The sequence below is a fragment of the Mytilus edulis genome, chromosome 10, assembly GCF_963676685.1.
Source record: "Mytilus edulis chromosome 10, xbMytEdul2.2, whole genome shotgun sequence".
In the NCBI taxonomy this organism is placed as follows: domain Eukaryota; kingdom Metazoa; phylum Mollusca; class Bivalvia; order Mytilida; family Mytilidae; genus Mytilus; species Mytilus edulis.
In genome coordinates, this window is record NC_092353.1 from 12,328,636 (window position 1) to 12,347,951 (window position 19,316).

The window sequence follows — 19,316 nt, forward strand, 5'->3', positions numbered from 1 at the left end:
CTGAAACTTAATGAAAAGACTGCAGAAGATGGACCAAGCATAATGAACATCTGGCAAGAACATTTCCAACAACTAGCTACACCAACAATAGAGGAAAATTTTGACACTGACAAATTAGAGCTAGTAGAAATACAAAACAATATAATAGAATCCATAGAAAGGGAAAAAGGTCAAGGCATAGAACTTGTTAATGTAAAGGAAGTAAATAAAGCTATAGAAAAACTTAAAGCAGGAAAAGCACCCGATGAAGATGGAATTTCGGCAGAACACTACAAACATGGGATGGAAGAGTTAACTCCCTTTATAGTACATCTGCTAAATTTAATCTTAACATATTTGGATGTACCAAACTTCCTAGAAATTGACAATGAGGGTCGGTTGAAGACAAAACTTTACGACAAAAGAGATGATTTCAGCTTTCCAATTGTGAACTTTCCATTTCTAAGTAGCAACATTCCAGCAGCACCTGCATACGGGGTATATATCTCCCAATTGATACGATATTCCCGTGCTTGCATTTCCTATCATGATTTTCTTGATAGAGGGTTACTGCTCACAAGGAAGCTATTAAACCAAGAGTTCCAAATGGTGAAGTTGAAATCATCCCTTCGTAAATTTTACGGACGCCATCACGAGTTGGTTGACCGTTATGGAATAACCGTTTCACAAATGATATCGGATATGTTCCTTACGTCGTAACTACAATCCCCTTCCCTTTCATGAATTTGACCTACCGAATTAGACTATTTACCGGATTTGTAATCACATAAGCAACACGACGGGTGCCGCATGTGGAGCAGGATCTGCTTACCCTTCCGGAGCACCTGAGATCACCCCTAGTTTTTGGTGGGGTTCGTGTTGTTTATTCTTTAGTTTTCTATGTTGTGTCATGTGTACTATTGTTTTTCTGTTTGTCTTTTTCATTTTTAGCCATGGCGTTGTCAGTTTGTTTTGGATTTGCGAGTTTGACTGTCCCTTTGGTGTCTTTCGTCCCTCTTCTCTTCCTAAAGACAGGGATTCTAACACCAATCCTAAAGAAAGAAAAAGACAAAACATTACCATCTAGCTACAGAGGAATAACTGTAACTAAAACCTTTGCAAAAATATTACAAAGTATATTGAAGGATAGAGTTGACTCTGTATTTAACAACATACAAAACTCCCTGCAAAGAGGCTTTACAGAAGGAGTATCATCACTATGTGCAGCATTCCTCACATCAGAAGCAATGGAAGAAAGTAAGAAATTAAAGATACTGCTGATCATAATAACTCTTGATGCAGAAAAGGCATTTGACAAGCTAAACCATGAAATACTATTCAACAAACTGTACCGTTATGGAATAAAAGGAAAACTCTGGATATTACTGAGAAACTTGTATAAAGGAATGAGCATTAAGGTTAAATGGGAAGGGCAATGTACAGAAGATGTAATGGTGTTACAAGGAATTCAACAAGGTGCAAAACTATCTACAACGCTATATAAATGCTACAACAACGTCATACTAGATAGCATATTAAAAAGTGGACTTGGAGCATGTATTGGTGATATACAAGTCCCTGCGCCAACATGTGCCGATGACATTGCTGTTCTGGCAAATAGTACTGCAGATGCGCAAGGAATATTAGACATAGTGCAACACCATACAAGCAGAGATCTAGTCAAAATCAATCCAACTAAATCTGAAGCTGTTCTATACAATGCAAAAGGCTCAAACATATCAACATTGCAATTTGAAGACAATGACATCAATATAACCAATGAAACCAAACATCTAGGTATCAAAAGAAACGAGCAAAACCGTGCAAATATCTCAGAAAGAATAAGAACCGGTAGGGCAACAATATACAGCCTTCTTGGAGCTGGGTTACATGTCAGAAGGGGATTCTCACCAATGGTCGCATACAAGCTATGGAGAACATATGCAATACCAAGAAGCATATACGGACTTGAGGTGATGAACCTACTTGCAAAAGAAAAGGATATGCTAGAACTGGCAGAGAGAAAAATCCTCCGACAAATTCAAGGGCTTCCAAATAATACAGCAAATATGGCTGTCTATACCCTGGTAGGAGCAGAACCTATTGCCACCACATTAGACAAAAATGTACTTACCTTCTTCATGAATATTGTTCGAAATTCAGGAACCATAGAATGTGAAATTCTGCGCCGACAAATAGCATTTTCAGACCAAAGAGGAAAAGACTTTATCAACAGAGTAGAAAAAACTCTATCAAAATACAATTTGAAATCTAGCAGCTACTACATAGAAAATCGACTGAATAAAATCGAATGGAAAAGACTAGTAGGAATAAAGATCAAGGAATACTGGAAAAATGAATGTCATAATGAAAAAATGGAAAAAAACATCACTTAAATACATAGAGATACAGAACAAGCCATTAAATGAAGCTCACAATATATGGAAAAGTGTAAAAAACAAGAGTAAAGATGTAAAGGCAGGAGAAATAAAAGCAAGAATAAGTACTCAAACGTACATATTCCAAGCCAAAAGAGCTAAGTTCGATCCGAAAGTTAACCCAATGTGTACAATCTGTGAACAGGGAAATGAAGATCTAGAACATTTTATTCTACACTGCAAAGAATTAGAGCAAATAAGATCTAAATACTGCTCAAAAATTGAACTGACAATGGATGAAATTGATACCTCAACATACAAGAAGATCATACAACAAGGGAATTTACTGCAGCTCATAATGGACTGTACTAGCAAAGACATAAACTGTTACTCAACTGTGTATGAAAGCATTGAAACTCTGGCTAGAAATATGTGTTATGAGATGCACTTGCTGCGCACAAAAAGGATAAAAAACTTGATCACAAGTACAGTATAAGCAAACTTTTTAAAATAAAACAGTTCATTACTAATAGTATATCATCTTACTATTTTATGACTTATAAGTACATGTATTTAAAATAAATCTTCTCTTTTTAAAATTGTAAGATATCAGTTATAATTTAAAGAATAAAGACAAGATCCCCATATAGTAAAATAAACTGTGAAGAAAATTTATGTATATATATTAGCTCAAATTTTTCCAAACCCCTACCATTTTACATAAGTCTTATAAAATATAATTTTCATTATAGTTCCTGGTGTATTTATAGCACTCTTAACTAATAATTATAAGTAATTTTAATTTGAGACCATTTTAATTCTTATTTGTAAATATATGCAGTTGTCTCTTAAAATTTTCTTACAACTCAGCACATATGAATTATTATATATCTTTTAAAACTTTATGATGACAATCCATTGAATTAATTATGATATTTATCATTTAGTGATTATTATAACCAAATTCAGTCATCTGTATATAATTATTTGTTTCCTTATGTTTTAAGGTGTACATAGTTGCTAAAACTATACCCTTTGGGTAGTGCTCCACAATTAATGGAGGAATATACAAGAAACTAAACTGAACTATGTAGTATTTCTTAATACTAGTATTTATGTAAAATTTAAAAAAAGGACTATAATAAAAAGTAAGTCTTTAGAGTGTTATTCAATATAATCTCCATCTATAAATAATATGTATCAGGTTTCATGATCATTATTTTCTCTTGAATGTAACCAGATATTCTGGAAAAGCTTGTGAATCATGGAAAATCACAAACATTATTGGACTGCTCACATTATTAGTAACTGTGTCATATAGAATATGGCTTCCAGCAGCTCCCTTTTTAGCTGGTGGTACTTTCATGGTACTGGCTCCATTGCAATACTCTCCTGTCAGAACTCTACATAAAAACATTCTTTTATGCCCTTGTGGATCAGGCCTTGAATATGTGTCAGTGATTGAGTAACTAACATTTACTGCAAAATATACTCCTGCGCCCAAAGCAGTAGCTGCAATAGTAAAATATGAAAAAATTTGTTAGTACTCATAGATGGAAAAGCAATCTAAAGCACACACACAAACATACAAGTTCACATAACGCCTTCAAGAAAAGACAAGACTCATTTAATATTTTTATCTGTTATATATTTTGGGACAAATGTTAAGTATCAGGTTTACAGAAAATTCTCTAAAAGTAAAATATAAAAGAATAAATTAAATGAATGAAAAGGTTCTGAAGATTTATTCTGAAATACTTGACAATGGATGTTATGAAAACATTTATAAATCAAACAAGAACATGAATGTGATATATAGCTTGCACTACTAAAACAAGTGTGTTAGGATATTTCTCCACTGGTGACAGTTAAATTTAATATTTAAAGCACGAGGCTTGCCAAGCTTTTTAATAAGTAAAATTTAACTGTTGAGAGTGGAGAAATATCGTAATACACTAGTTATAGTGGTGGAATCTGTTTCCTTATGATTGTATCCTTCCTTTTCATTAAAGTGGCAGAAAATTGTGTTCTTTCTAGGTGATGTCAACAGACGTGGTCACCATTTTTCATGATGTCACAATAGGAAATTCAGAAGAAACCAAGCAATTTCACATCATAATTAAATGTCAACCAATCATTTGCCAAGAACATACATTTCACAAAAGAAAAAAATAATTCTCACACTGATCAAGAATTAGAAAATAGCACAAAAATTAGAGAAGCAAGACTTAGTGTTAAACTATAGAGACATGAAAAATATCTATATTTAAACTAATTTTTGTTCATTTTATAAAACACAATTTATAATTACATACCATTTTTTCCACAGTAACTCCTGTTAAATCCATAGTTGCATATACTATCAAGAGCATCTACTGAGAACCCATGCCATAGAGCTTTCTCATTCTGGACTGTCTTGGGATTAGTATCATCCATAGACTTCTTCTTGGCAATAAATTGTTGGTACAGTACTTTGTTTTGGATTCTCTCAACCTAAAATTAAACAATTCAATAAATTTAGACTACCGGCAGTAAAAAAACCAGACTGTATAAGGCAGTTTCTATCATAATTTATTTTTGTACATGCTTTTAGACAATTTATGGCATTTGGACTACAATTATTGCATCTTGCAAAGTATATATAAATATCATAATTATAATATGATTTTTCTAAAAATTACATGGTAAGATTTATTCTAACTTCTTTTAAGTTTTCAAACCATTTAATTAAAAACCTACAGATTTTCTAAAATTTGACATTTCAGGGGAAAACAACTCTGAAATGAGCTGTCATATTTTAAAAACAAATTATATGAGAGATACACCTTAAACTTTTGATAATCTTTTCAACATGTAAGATTTGCTCTAACTGCTTTTTTCATGGTCAGTTTGATGCAGTTTATAAATAATTTTACATTAAATAGTTTGTTTTTGCAACTCCAACTGTTCAACTGGTTCAAATTTTACCAAAAAGCAACAGAAGTACTACAATCAAGAAATCAAATGTTAGATTAGTGCCAGTGAACGAAATAAGCATGGAAATGATATATGCAATTGCTAATGATGTGTTTACAAGGTACAATTTTCCATATGATTTGATACTGTCGTCCAGGTAAATCTTTCAGCATTATGTTCACATGATACCATTTTCCAAGGTCCCAGAGAATAAACTACACAGAGAACAATAGCTATTGTAAATTATTCAATGGGACGAAAGAACTGCCAAAACGTTAAATAGAAAACTATCGAGTGAATCTGTGAAAGAGTTTCATAGGGTTCGCAACAACATCAAGTATATCTCAAATAAGGTCTGTGTCATTAAATTTGTCACATTAATTAAAAGATAACATAGCTGAATTCTTATAACTCACCTTTACAAATTCTACATTTGCCCCAGCTGTACTTGAAAATTGTTTAGTAACATCTTGGTATTCTTGGTCTTTGGGTTGTAATGACACTACTTTCAAATTCTCTTTTTCATCCATGGGAACCCATGTCACTGGTGGTTCATATGCTTGATCTAAAGACAGAAAATATCAACCTGCTAGTATTTATTGCATATTTCCAAATCAAAGATTTCATATATATTTAGATATATAAACTTTATATTTAGGCTACATTGATTAATCATAATCATGATAATGAATGAGAAAATTTAGAATTTTTGGGCTGCCTTTAAACTTTTTCAAACCCTGGATTGTACATTATTTCCCAAAAATATGAAGGTACAATAGGTTTCTAACATTTTAAGGAACTATTTAAAAGAACACACTTTACAACTTACCACAATTTAGGTGCTCACCTAATATGTATAGTAGTCCTTGAGAGATGTGTGACAAACATTTCAAAGCATTCACTACATTTAAAACAAGAATGTGTCCATAGTACACAGATGCCCCACTCACATTATCATTTTCTAAGTTCAGTGGACTGTGAAATTGAGGTCAAAACTATAAAATGACATTAAACTACATTGACTAAAAACTTTAACCAAAAACTCTTACCTGAACAGACAGATCGGCCTAAAAATCAAGTATTTGCAAACATATACCTTAAAGAACTGTAAAGTTTTCTCATGCTACAACTGAAGCTGCTGAAGAAAGATGTCATTCTGCTTAGTAGTACTTAATGAGGAAAGTGTGATAGAATTTAGTTTTTCTTCAAAGAATTGAGGGACATACAGACTGACCATGTGTATGGATCATACCAGTGACCTACTCACCTCCATTAATATTGAGTGGAGGTATAATTTTGGAATGAGATAATACTAATAACATGTCATTTTATATTTTCCCCAAAGCACATTTGCTAATAAAGAAAATACACACTCTTTTAAAGCCTCATCTATTAGAATTTTTAAGCTGCAAATTAAAAAAATACAATGTTTTACAACAGGTATCACTAAAATTACATAAACCATAATAGATATTTACAGCTTATAATTAATCTGTATCCACAAAATATATTTAACCTTTTGGTTCACATATCTGAGAGTAAAATTTTAAGTTCAAAATGTTCAAAATATTCAAAATATTACATATGGTTTTAATATAATGCTGGTAATATCTTAAATGTTAATACCCTAAAATTATGCTACACATGAAGACAGAGTCAGTTTTTCAAAATGTAGAAAATGGCTGGACTCCTCAGATTGGGACCAGCATAAGAAATCAACGTACTAAATGGATAATACAATGATTTACTGATTTGAGAGTACTCACAGATGATAAAAGCTATAGTTCAAAGCTAAATCAACTTGTTATGTTTATTTTTATTTTTTTAACCCAAATTAAGCTCTTAATTTCAAATAAGTGTATTTTATAACTGTCAAAGGTGCCCTATAAATGTGTTATATGTATATCTTTCTGTTGCAAACTACTTACCTACAAGCTTAGACTTTCTCAGTACTTGAACTATATCTGTTGGGTCATCTGCTGGATACTCCTCATAGGCATTCAGATCTACAATGTATTTATTTCCATTTGTATCAGAAAAAGAAGCCTCTGTTTTCTGATCTTTTAGTGCTGATTCTAGTATCAGATTTACATCTGGAGGATATTCCACAAGTTTTTTCTTTCCCTTGTCTTCTTCCATGAAGTACCACTGAACCATGTCTGTGACCAACTTTGCCTTTTGCATGGTTTGTTTGGCCCTTTCTGCATCTCTGATAATATCATGTACTTCATCAAAAGCTTCAGAGATATGATGTTTCAAGCCTCTGATTTTTATTTCACCTTTGGTAGTATCTAAAGTAACCTTTATCTTTCCAGAGGCTTCTAAATTCTTCACTTCAGATTTCTGCAAATAAGACCTTAAGCTTAATATTTGGAACACACAAAATAAATGTGTGGGATTTGTGTCTTTACTGTTTTTGTGCTTTGTAGTGATCTGATGTATCAAATCCTTTTCGATCTACTTTTACAGGATTTTTTTCGTATACATGTTTTGTGCTGTTTCACAACTGTCCAATATTAGGGAAGGGTTGGAAGTCCACAAATATGTTTAACAGTATCACATTCTGTATGTGTCTGTCCCAAGTCAGGCACCTGTAAGTTCATTGTTGTTTGTCACTGGTGGTAAGCGGATGGTCGTAACTAAAAGTTACGACCATCCGAAGATGGGAGACAACTCTAGGTATAAGTTTTTCTTTTCCGATTTTCGTGCACTAAAAGGTTCATTTGAACCAAACCGCTTGTCTCGTACATACTAGTCGGCAGTCCGGTGATATTAAAACCAAATTTGATGCCTTAAAACATTCCAATTTTCGTAAAATAGTCATTCAAAAATTCAAGCATGATGGTCGTAACTTTAAATGTGTGATGGTCGTAACTTCAACTATAACATTTTGGATGATGGTCGTAACCGACACAAGATGGTCGTAACTTTGAAAGATGACCGTAACTCGAGTATTTAGACAAACTTTTATTAATGTATTTTAATTGTAAAGGTAATAGACTCAGATGTAATATATGATTTGCTACAAACAATCTTATTTGTTACTCTGGTAATGATATGCAGAAATTAAGCGAGAGAATTATTAAACATACACATTTCTGATGGATTTCAAACGCTCATCATTTAGGAGCAACAGTGAAAACTAATCAACTCGCATTAAGCCAAACAGTATGTTAGGGTTGAGAATTAATTTTTTTTTTCTGTACGTTAAGGCATGAAATTATTAAATGCACGTCTACTCCCTTATATTTGTTTTTAGTGTTTTTTTTTATTTACGACTATTTTTTTATCTCCAATCATGTCGGCAGATGAAATTATTAAACGCACAATTCTGAACAATCATCTTTAAATCATCTATTGCAGCTCTTATAAGTCTTTGAGTCTTTGAGTCTTTTTTACTCCTTGACTTTAAATTGTTATTGTCTTATTAACTATTGGCCTTCAAATATTCGTCTTTTGATCGTTCATGAGGAAATAGAATCCATAAATGCACTTCTGAGTCAGGGTTGAGTTCAATATCGTAGCTGCTACGTAGTGCTACGTAGATTTTGACTTTTGAGCATGTAGCTATAGACTAGTTGTTACATAGACATTGATAGCGGCTACGTAGCTGCTACGATTTTGAACTCAACCCAGGAATATTGTTGATATATACTTTACACTGCTACATGCACTGAATTTAAGAGTAAAATAAAATACTAGTTTGTAGCCAGGCTTAAGCTTGTAGCCAGGATAATGTTACAAGGACTTAGGTCAAACTAAATGTACTGCGGCAACTATTACATACAAATCCCGGTATGCAGGTTGAAAATCATGTGTAAGTTATATGTTTACATGGTATGAATGGCTACAAGCTACTCATGGACTTCGTCATTGGACATTACTGTGCACCTGATTATCAGCTTGATTTCACCAACAACAATATGACGTCTAAGCATCCAGGCTAAAAATAAAGCGTATGTTCTTTAACTCAGGTACGGACCTGCGAATTCGCGGGTATGCTCTAGTCTCGATAACGACCTTCATAACCTATCAATATTTTAAGCTTATTTTGACTCCTTATTAATGCTCTTTCGACTTAATGTATCATTCTTAAATTGAAGATTTTAAAAAATCAACTAGTAGGTACATCCTCAACGTTTATATTTTCAATAGATGCGAATTCCAAACGAAAAAAACTTTCGTGCTTTTTATTTCTAACTAAGAATTATCATAACCAGAGCTGTGTTTCTTTTTTTAAAATGAATTCTCCACTTTTGAGAAATTTACATTGTGAATAAATTTAACCGTTTACATTAATTCAACTATTTGCCTCTTTGTTGATTTTATACATAATATTTTCAGAATATATAACTGTTCATTTCATTTTTTATTGTTTCGTTCGATTCGTTCCAATTTATTTTTTTACAGGTATCCCTCTCTCAATTTAGATTTTATTATTTGGTGAAAACAACTTCACAAATATATAATATGATATAATATATTCATATAACAAAAGACACGTTTAGAACTCTTGAATGGTTCGGTACAAGACATTTGAAAAATTTGGAATTTCAAATCGAACTTTAATCAAAATTCCCCCAAAACTAATATTTGAAAACTTTTAAAATTTTTGATTTGATAAGTGTTACACGCATTGAAATTGCTTTATTTTGCATTGTATGTAAAAAAAGAAAAAAATTCGACAGAAATACATCATATAAAATACTAGTATTTATATAGTAAAACAAACGTTTAAAACTCTTGACTTGCCTTATTCGGTCTTATTTATCTTAGTTACGACCATCACAAATTTACGTTACGACCATCCTCAATATTTTTGTTTTTGTAGTTACGACCATCATGCTTGAATTTTTGAATGACTATTTTACGAAAATTGGAATGTTTTAAGGCATCAAATATGGTTTTAATATCACCGGACTGCCGAATAGTATGTACGAGACAAGCGGTTTGGTTCAAATGAACCTTTTAGTGCACGAAAATCGGAAAAGAAAAACTTATCCCTAGAGTTGTCTCCCATCTCCGGATGGTCGTAACTTTTAGTTACGACCATCCGCTTACCACCAGTGTTTGTGGCTGTATTTATCATATTTGTTTTTCATTGATTTTTTTGTACATAAATCATGGCTGTTGGTTGGTTTCAAGTAATTTACACTTTTTCATTTCTGGCCCGTTAAGAGCTAGCTTTATGGTATGGGTTTGCCCATACTCATGTACTGTTATTGAATTATATAAAATTATTAATAAAAGGCTGTGATAGTGATTTTCATTTGTATTAAACATCAGGAAGATAATATGTTCAAACTATATAAATATGAAGTGATCAACTTAAATATCAATTTATCACTTGCTTCATATTGTCATTAGTGGATACTTATAAGATACTGTGGATTCATTTTTATTCGTTTAGTTTAGTTTAAATATATTTATTTATAGTGGATTGGGAAACAAGTTTTGCAACTTATATTAATCCCTTTTCACTTTGCAGGCGCGAGTGCTGCCTTGTAGCGGCATTAGCCTGCTCTTTTTCGAAATCTACAAGGGTGTCTTTAATGTGCAAAAAATATGGCTCTCTCTTAACACGGGTCAGCCATTTATCGTCCCCTTCCGACGGACTATCATCGTTTAATACCAATTTTCGTGGATTTTGTTGGTACGGGTGATCCACAAATTCAACTGTCTAAAGAATAATAAATTTTCCTTTGGCTTCACTTGTATGAAGAATTTTGCAAAACCATGAAATCAAATATCCACAAACATGTGAATTTTGCTCACAATCCACAAAAAATAGTACCCACAAAAATAAATGAATCCACAGTAAGTTACGATTAAGGATGAAAGCATGATTAATAATAAATTCTGTTTTTGCTACCTGGTCAGCATTAAATTCTTTTATTATCTTTGAAAATATTGATTTTTCATCACATTCGCTTTCAATTGATTTCTCAAGTAATTTGATGGCCTTCTGAGCGGCATGTTTGTCTCTGGCATAGATCACAAATGTCACAGAAGACATTATCACTCTATCAACTGGTGTCTGTGCACCAATAAGTTTACGGTCATGTCTGGATATACTTAACTTCTTGTCACCTGTTTGAATAATAAATGTAATATGTATTAGAAAATCAATAAAATGCTCTGCAGGGCAAAGCTTGATACAACCACCGAGGTCAAACTCTGAACAATTTGGGCCATTATGGACACAACATTCAAGCTTGAAACAGCTCTGAGTTTGGATTGTGATTAAATAGTTGACAGAGCATAGGTTTCAGACACAGAGTGAATGTGGTCTAATGAACTTAAAAAGTTTAAATTTACCTATTATGGTACAATATCCAAAATCTAAATACATGGATTGATTCAGCATATAAAAGAATCCCAATTATTCAATTTTTTATGAAATCAAACAAAGTTTAATTTTGGACCCTTTTGACCTCAATGTGGACCAATTTGATAACAGGGCCCAAAATTCAAAAAACAAAATACATGGTTAGATTTAGCATATCTCTGTTGAACTAATAGGAGAATTATTGGTAATATCGAAATAAAAAAAGAACTAAATTACAGAAATCGCTTAAATTTTACATTTATTTAGTTTATATATAGCTTGTTTGAAAACAATAATAAAAATATAGGTCACTGATGAGTTTAAAAAGATATGTCAATTTAAATGTCAAAATTTGACATTTTTGCACCAAACGGAGATAATTTGGAGCTTTTTCAATGATATAAACATTTTTAAAGTCATCTGTGGCCAACCCAAATCGATTTGTCTGTGTGATTTTTGTACCCTATTATAAAGTAATAACTAATATAATAATAAATAAAATTTGAAATAAATAAACAAATGTTTAATTTTTTGCTGATTTTTTTGTACCCGCGAGCCTCATTAAAACACCACAAGAATTCAAGAATAAAACGCCATTAAAATTGGTCAAGAAATAAGCAATTTATACAAAGTATTAGAAAAGAACTGTTTTTGGCCCCTTTTTGGTCCCTAATTCCTAAACAGTTTAGGCCATAACTCCCAAAATCAATCCCAACCTTCCACTTGTGGTTTCAAACCTTGTGTTTTAATTTCATAGAGATCCATTTATTTAAACTAAAGTTATTGTCTGGAAACTAAGTGTCTTCATACGACGCTGAAGACAACGATGTGATACCAATATACGAACGCAAAGTATTTTAACACTTGAACCTAATATATGTACATTTTTTTATGGATTGACTAAGGGATGAACAGATTAACAGAGGCACATAGCAGAAAACATACTTTTATCACTAGGATCATAAGGGGAAAATACAGTATTTTGTTTTCAATTTTGTCAATCAAAAAATAAAGAATTATGTTTACCCCAATGTTGTAACCCTTTAACAATTAATTTACTAGTTAAATCAAACTCTTTTTGAATTGTTTTACACTAGTCATTCTGATATAACTTTGCATTTATCAGTATATAAAATCAGGTGCCGAGTATCATCTGTATTTCCCGGTAAATTGATTGGTACGTCATCTGTCGGCTACAAGATTTAAAATAGTTGCCAGGCAATAAGCAATCATGTTATTGCAATAATTACCACCAACAAGTCCAGTCCAACCAAACAGCTTTTCTACGTAGCCTTTTTCTTTAGTATTACTGACACACTTCTGGATTGCAGCCATGAAATCTTTCATCATATCTCTTTGGTATATAACTACATGTACCTGTTGTACATGTTTGCTCTTGCTCTGGAATTTTTCTATAACTTTGAACATGTCCTCTGCTATATCACTAACTGGTACATTGGCTGTCACAGATGTACCTAGAAAAACATCAATTATTTTATATTTTTAACTAAAATGTTTTGTCCATGTGATATAATAATGAACATCGCTTTTTTTTAATAAAATGTCAGCAATAAACAAGGGTATGGTTTGGAATTCCTTCATTACTTTATTTGTTCATTTGTTCATTTTTTTTTCTTTATATTGTAGCATCCTTCTATTCTCTACTTTTTTGCTGTTGTCCAAAATCAAAACTAAATTAATCACATTATGTATTTTTTTATTACTAACATTTTTTTGTGCCTTATGACTGTTTATATATACTAGTTAGGTAGTACAAATTAACACTTAAGGGAGATAACTCTGTAAAATCAGAAGAAGGTTTTAATCACATTCCATTGTTAAAGGGAAACTTCGCAAAAAAATGAAAATTTTATATTATGTTTATTTGATATAAATAATCATATATTCATTAAAATTATTGTTCAATTCTTCTAGATAAGTGATTAAAATAAAAATTAAAATCCCACTATCACTTCTCGACTTATCGCCATTTTGACGGCATCCCCGATACAAAATGTCACGTGATGAGTATATTTGAATAAAATATCTGAATACCACAAAGCAAAAAAACAAGCATGGCATATCGTATATTCAGTATCAAAATGACTTGTCAAGCGTACGGATGTTCAACTCGAAGTTCACATGGCATAAGCTTACACACTTTCCAAGATCCTGCAAAAAAGAAAGAGTTGTACCAGACGTGGATGATTAACCTTAACATAACACCAACCAACTCACAACAAGTTCAAGAAAGTGTGTGCAGACCGGCCATTTTGAAGCATCTTGTTTCGATGGAAATTTGATAGTAATTATGATTTTTTTCTCATGAATGTTTTTATTGCTATTTCGTTCCAAGCCTGGTTGAAAGGAAATTGTCAGATTAATATAGTTCAGTATTTCTGCATTCATGCATTAGTAACAGATTTTGTTGTTACAAGTAGAAGTTTAGTACACGGATAAAAAGTCACAGACAAAAAAGTTGTTGAATATATACAGGAAAAACATCTTCAAATATTATATTATTTATTACATTTTAAGTTTATGAACTTGTTTACAAGCCTTAAAAATAAAAAGATATTTGATTTCAATCATGCAAAGGATATATATTTCTAAGGACAATGAAGCCATTTATAGTAAAGGTACCTAGCCACTTTGGCATTTTGATTTTATAACAATTATTTGATGTCATTGATATTTATTTAATAAATTCTGTTTAAAACTTTCTTTAAAAATAATATTTCAAGAACAAACCAAAAAAGAATTAATTAATTTACGTTTTCTCGTTTAAAGAAAAATGAACTCGAAACTGAATTATGACGTTTTGTTCTGTGTCATTCTGTCGTAAATTCACAAGTTCAATGAAGTATATATTTTTTAGGTGCAAAAAAACTTATGTTTACATAAAAATTTACGTAAAACATTTAAAGGGTCATTTGTTTAATATAATAATGGTTTAAAAATAAGACTTTATTTATTTACATGTAGTATAATTACAGATGCTGTTTAACCCCCTCCCCCCCTTCCTTTTCCATATTGTGCCATATAAAAGGTTAGAGGTGATAGGTAGATCATGGGAGCATATGTCTTCCCCGATTCGTGTGGAAACTTAATAGATCTTACCGCCCCCTTGTTATGCTTTATAGCTATCTACTAGGTCAACGCAGTTGCGTAGTCCTACAAGTTAAGGCTGAGCAGTTTCGGGATATAAAATGTCGACAGCTAGGCTAGCGAAGTTTGTAATGATTTATGGTCAATCGTAGTAGGAGTATGTTTTCTTTCTAAATTTATGATAACAAGATAATAGATAGGAATACATCTAGTGGGGCGGACACCAATTTGGAAGTTGTAAAAGCATAAATATATTCTTAATGAGATTAAAAGGTATCTGTAGCGGCTTAAGACTTTTCGAAATGCTTGCCAAAAAAAACCCAACCTTTTATATGTAATAGATTTTATTCATTTCGGGTACTTCTAAGAAAACCGACGATCTTTTGAATTATTGCCAGAGGTCATGTAATAGTGTCACATTCAGGTATTTCAGTGACTTCCTGCGGGCTAATAAACTGGTGACATTACGCAATTCAGGTACATGCATCGCTTCCCAGCTGTTTGACCCAGGTGTGCACAGGTAAAAGTGCCATCGAAAATGCTGTCCGGTGTATTATACATCCTGTTAACAATGTATGTCCCTAACCTGATTGAAATACACAAAGCCGTCCAAACATGAAATTAAGAGTTTAAAATTGATATTTACAGGCTGATTAATTCTGACATGTGCAAAGACAGAAATAATAAGACCGTAATTTATTAATTTTGACTTCTGTTTCAAAATTCATGTGTAGAAGATTATCTGGTACTGTACCATGTAAAATGATTTTTTTTCTTCAAATTTTAATATTTCTTTTCGGGGACGGATCCAGCCATAATAAAAAAGGGGGGTTCCAACTATATGTCCCACTTCAAATGCATTGATCGGCAAAAAAAAATGGGGTTCCAACACCGGGAACCACTCCCCCTGGATCCGCCAATGCTTTTGTACACAATAGCTTACATAATGTTTTGTCAGCTTGTTTTATTTGCTTAGCAAATGTTTAATTTACGTTATGGATCGTTATGCGGTCTAGAGTTGTGATGAATAATTTCAGAAAGAAAAAACATACTGCATCATTTTACAACATTGTTTGGAGTAAATCCTAGTGAATTTAGCCGAGAGATTACGGATGACTATCTTTCATACTTTCTTGTCCTATTTCCGATATGAGCGGGCGCATTTACGAAATATTTTGCCTATTAGAAAATTTGCGTTTACTTGTATGTGAAGAGACAAGCATGCGCAATTATGACACGAAGATGATACTTAGTTCGTGGCATGTCTCTAGAACGTGCGGTAATCGTTTGTCTTCCTGTACATGTACATTCAATTATTTAAAGGAGTGTCATTTTTATCAATATAAGATTTTGAGAACACTAAAACACTCCCGCAAAATCGCTGGCATTTCAAGCTTTTAAGCTGTTGTAGGATGATTTATTGTAAAAGATTTTATGTCTGGAGAAAAGGTATCAAAAGCCCTCTACATTTTTGCCAAAGTCCGTTATTTGTTTCCTTTTCTGTTAAGTTCCATTATTTTCGAGTATCTGACACTAGACCACAATTACTCTACCCCTTTGCTACAAAGCATTTCTTGGTAAAAGTCAAATTAAATTTAAAAAAATGCACCGCTTCAAACATGAAATAAATGTAACTGCTTATAGACCATTATTATTCTCATAAAATATGCTTCTAGGACAATCCATCAGTGCTTTTCTTTTGTAGTAGCATGATACATTTCCAATATTCAGTTTCATGGTCTTGTTTGTAAAAAGACAGAAGGTACCAATACGGATAGTCATATTCAGTTTTAAAAAACACACTGACAACGTCATAGCAAAAAATAACCAATTAAACGATCGAAAGACAAACAAAGAGATAAAAAACACATCATAGAAAACTGGTTTAGGTCGCACAACAAGAACCCCAACAACATCTCGGGAGGATCTCGGGTCAAATCATATCAACGCTCCGTGGTACTGTGGTAGACCAAACCTTCATGTTAATACAACATGCAATCTATAAAATTAGACCTCAAAGTGAAATAATTCATAAATAGGTTTATAAATACACAAATAATGAAATGAATCTGAAACATTCGGTGAAAAATTGTATTGGTAAATCGTTTAAATGATTTTAGAACTATTCAGTCTGAAGTGTCACTTTCACATTCTTTGAATCATTCGTATACCCCATCCAACGATGGAAACTCTTTTCTAATTATGTTTACTACACAAGCCGGTAGTATTATTCTGTGTTTTTTGCCAAGTGGTTGACCTTTCCTGACCCAGCACACAAACTGACGATAAGCCATAAGCCTGCTTTGTCTGTTAATAAGTACGTCTGGAGCTCTCCCTCCCTTCCAGTAAGACAAAGTTGACCTTTTAATTTTCTGTCAACATTTTTGATATTTTCGTTCAAATAGCTGAAGAATTAGTACGTGGTGAGAATTAAATTATTTTGATAAGGACATTACTTCCTGAATATTTAAAAAAAAAAAAAAAAAAAGATCGCTTTGAACGACCCACTTATATAACTGCAATTGGTAATTACTATCTATTTCAAAAATTCTGAATTCTTAGAATTTTTAATTCATTTACTCGTGTTTATAAGGACTTCATTATTCATAAATTTATTCAATTAAATTAATTCAGTATTTCTTTTTTTTAACAAAAAATATTCAGCGTCAATAATATATTTAATTAAACTGAGCTCATGGAAAATATTAAGATTCCCCCGTTTATCATTCATACAAAATGTTGTTCACACCTAGAAAAGTGAACCGTGACGGCTTAAATTCACTGAGTAAAGATCAAAAGATACAAAATGCTAATCTCTTAATTAACTTGAATTTAACCACGCATTCAACAGGTAGTCACTATGTGTCAAAGTACAATACACATTGTATTTGCGGGGCCGTATTTGCACACTACAAATGTACTAGCAGCACATATTTACTAGCCTGACGTAAAAGGTAAAAAGTACAAACATGCATTTTTAAAACACTACCAGTTATACATGTTAGTTCAAAATATCAGTCGGGAAAAAAAATCATAAAAAAATATTTTATATGATTTACTTGTATCACTATAATCATTTCAGAAAATATTAAAATATAAATCGTACATTCTACTTTCAAGCTGAGCGCTGTTCCATCTTAATTATTAGTTGGTTGATAGCTACACCAAACGTCGTCTATGTGCTTTAAATAGCGTTATAAGATGATTTACGATTAAGATTTAAAATGAGATTATTTCCACTCCCGGCATACTTAAAGACTTAAACTACGTCACATAAGTCAGGAAGTTCGAAGAAATAAAATTATTAATTCTTAATTTTCTCCTTTATTGCTGTTCATATCCAGATAAAACTTGGTGAATATGTTTTTTATGGTATTATGGACATAATTAGCTGATAAGTAAAAATTCGCGAATTATCCCTTTAAGGAAATATTCAGCTTCTCAATGAATAAAATTTGTGTTTGTCAAACTGCTATATATCCAATGATTTGTTTCCGATAAAAAATGTGGTTCAATTTTTTTTTTAAATTTTCATAATTGTTGTCAAAGGGTCAAAGTGTAGGTCAAAATTTTATAAAAATTAAACAAGTCAAATTAATTTATTCAAGGTGTTCGGTACTGCTCTGAAAGTTATGTGTTATGCAAACTATTCCCTTCACATTAGTGTCAACAACTTCGATAGAAAGAGCAATTACATTTGTCTGTGGAGTGCCAAGACGCATGAAAGTTATAGAAAACAATATGTGATTTTAAATGAAGTCTATTTGGAATTTGTCCTAAATTAATTCATATTTAATACTGGTCGAATCACTATATATTTTAAAATGTGATATATGTACATGTTTAAGTTATTTATTCTAATTATTAGTTTTAAATTACTAACCTAAAGCAGGGAATGCAACAATGGCCATCTTGATTTCTTCAGCTTTATCAAGAGCTAGTTTAATTCTGTCTTTTAATTTAGAACCACTGGCGAAAGGAGATCCATAACTTGATGGGTTGACTCCAGTCATGTCGAGATGAATCACAGCTTCACACAACAGTCCACTAGATGTGTGTTTTGTTACAGCTATTCCATCATTTTTCATATGTTGTTCTGAAATGAATATATATTTAATTTTATTAAATGAATCCTGCGATATAAATAGCATCACTCTTGTAGCATCATCTGCAAAAAATACTGGACTGAAGGACACATTTTCCTATAAAGTCACACATATATGAAAATTCTATTGAGTTTAGTAAGTATAAAGGAAAGAGCTTAATATAATTTTAGAATGCATTTTTTTAATTATGATAAGGCCACACCAATTTAATTTCTTGTTCTACAGATTTTTGGACTCCAATAATTGAGTGAGCGAGCGATTTGAAAATTTTAATAAAAAAATATAAAATTTGCAAATTTTTGAGGCGAAGCTTGAAAAGTAAAGGCGAGTGATTATAATTTTTTTTGTAAACATAAAACAGTAGGTTTTGACTGAGACTACTATAACACATGTTTTAACAGTTATAGAAGTCTCAGGTTTTGACAATATTAAAACTAGATCTATCACTTGTACTTTGACATT

The 19,316-nt window shown here is 31.9% G+C and overlaps 1 protein-coding gene across 1 annotated transcript in view; it reads right to left on the minus strand.

Moving 5' to 3' along the window:
• Positions 1-3,512: 3,512 nt before the first annotated feature.
• Positions 3,513-19,316, minus strand: part of LOC139493469 (protein mono-ADP-ribosyltransferase PARP14-like) — a gene marked incomplete in the record, with an annotated part of 63,604 nt that continues 47,800 nt past the window's right edge. Inside the window, 7 exon segments of the mRNA XM_071281876.1 lie at positions 3,513-3,869; positions 4,673-4,850; positions 5,729-5,877; positions 7,241-7,655; positions 11,185-11,402; positions 12,891-13,115; positions 18,632-18,844. Coding sequence (XP_071137977.1) covers positions 3,574-3,869; positions 4,673-4,850; positions 5,729-5,877; positions 7,241-7,655; positions 11,185-11,402; positions 12,891-13,115; positions 18,632-18,844 — 1,694 coding nt within the window.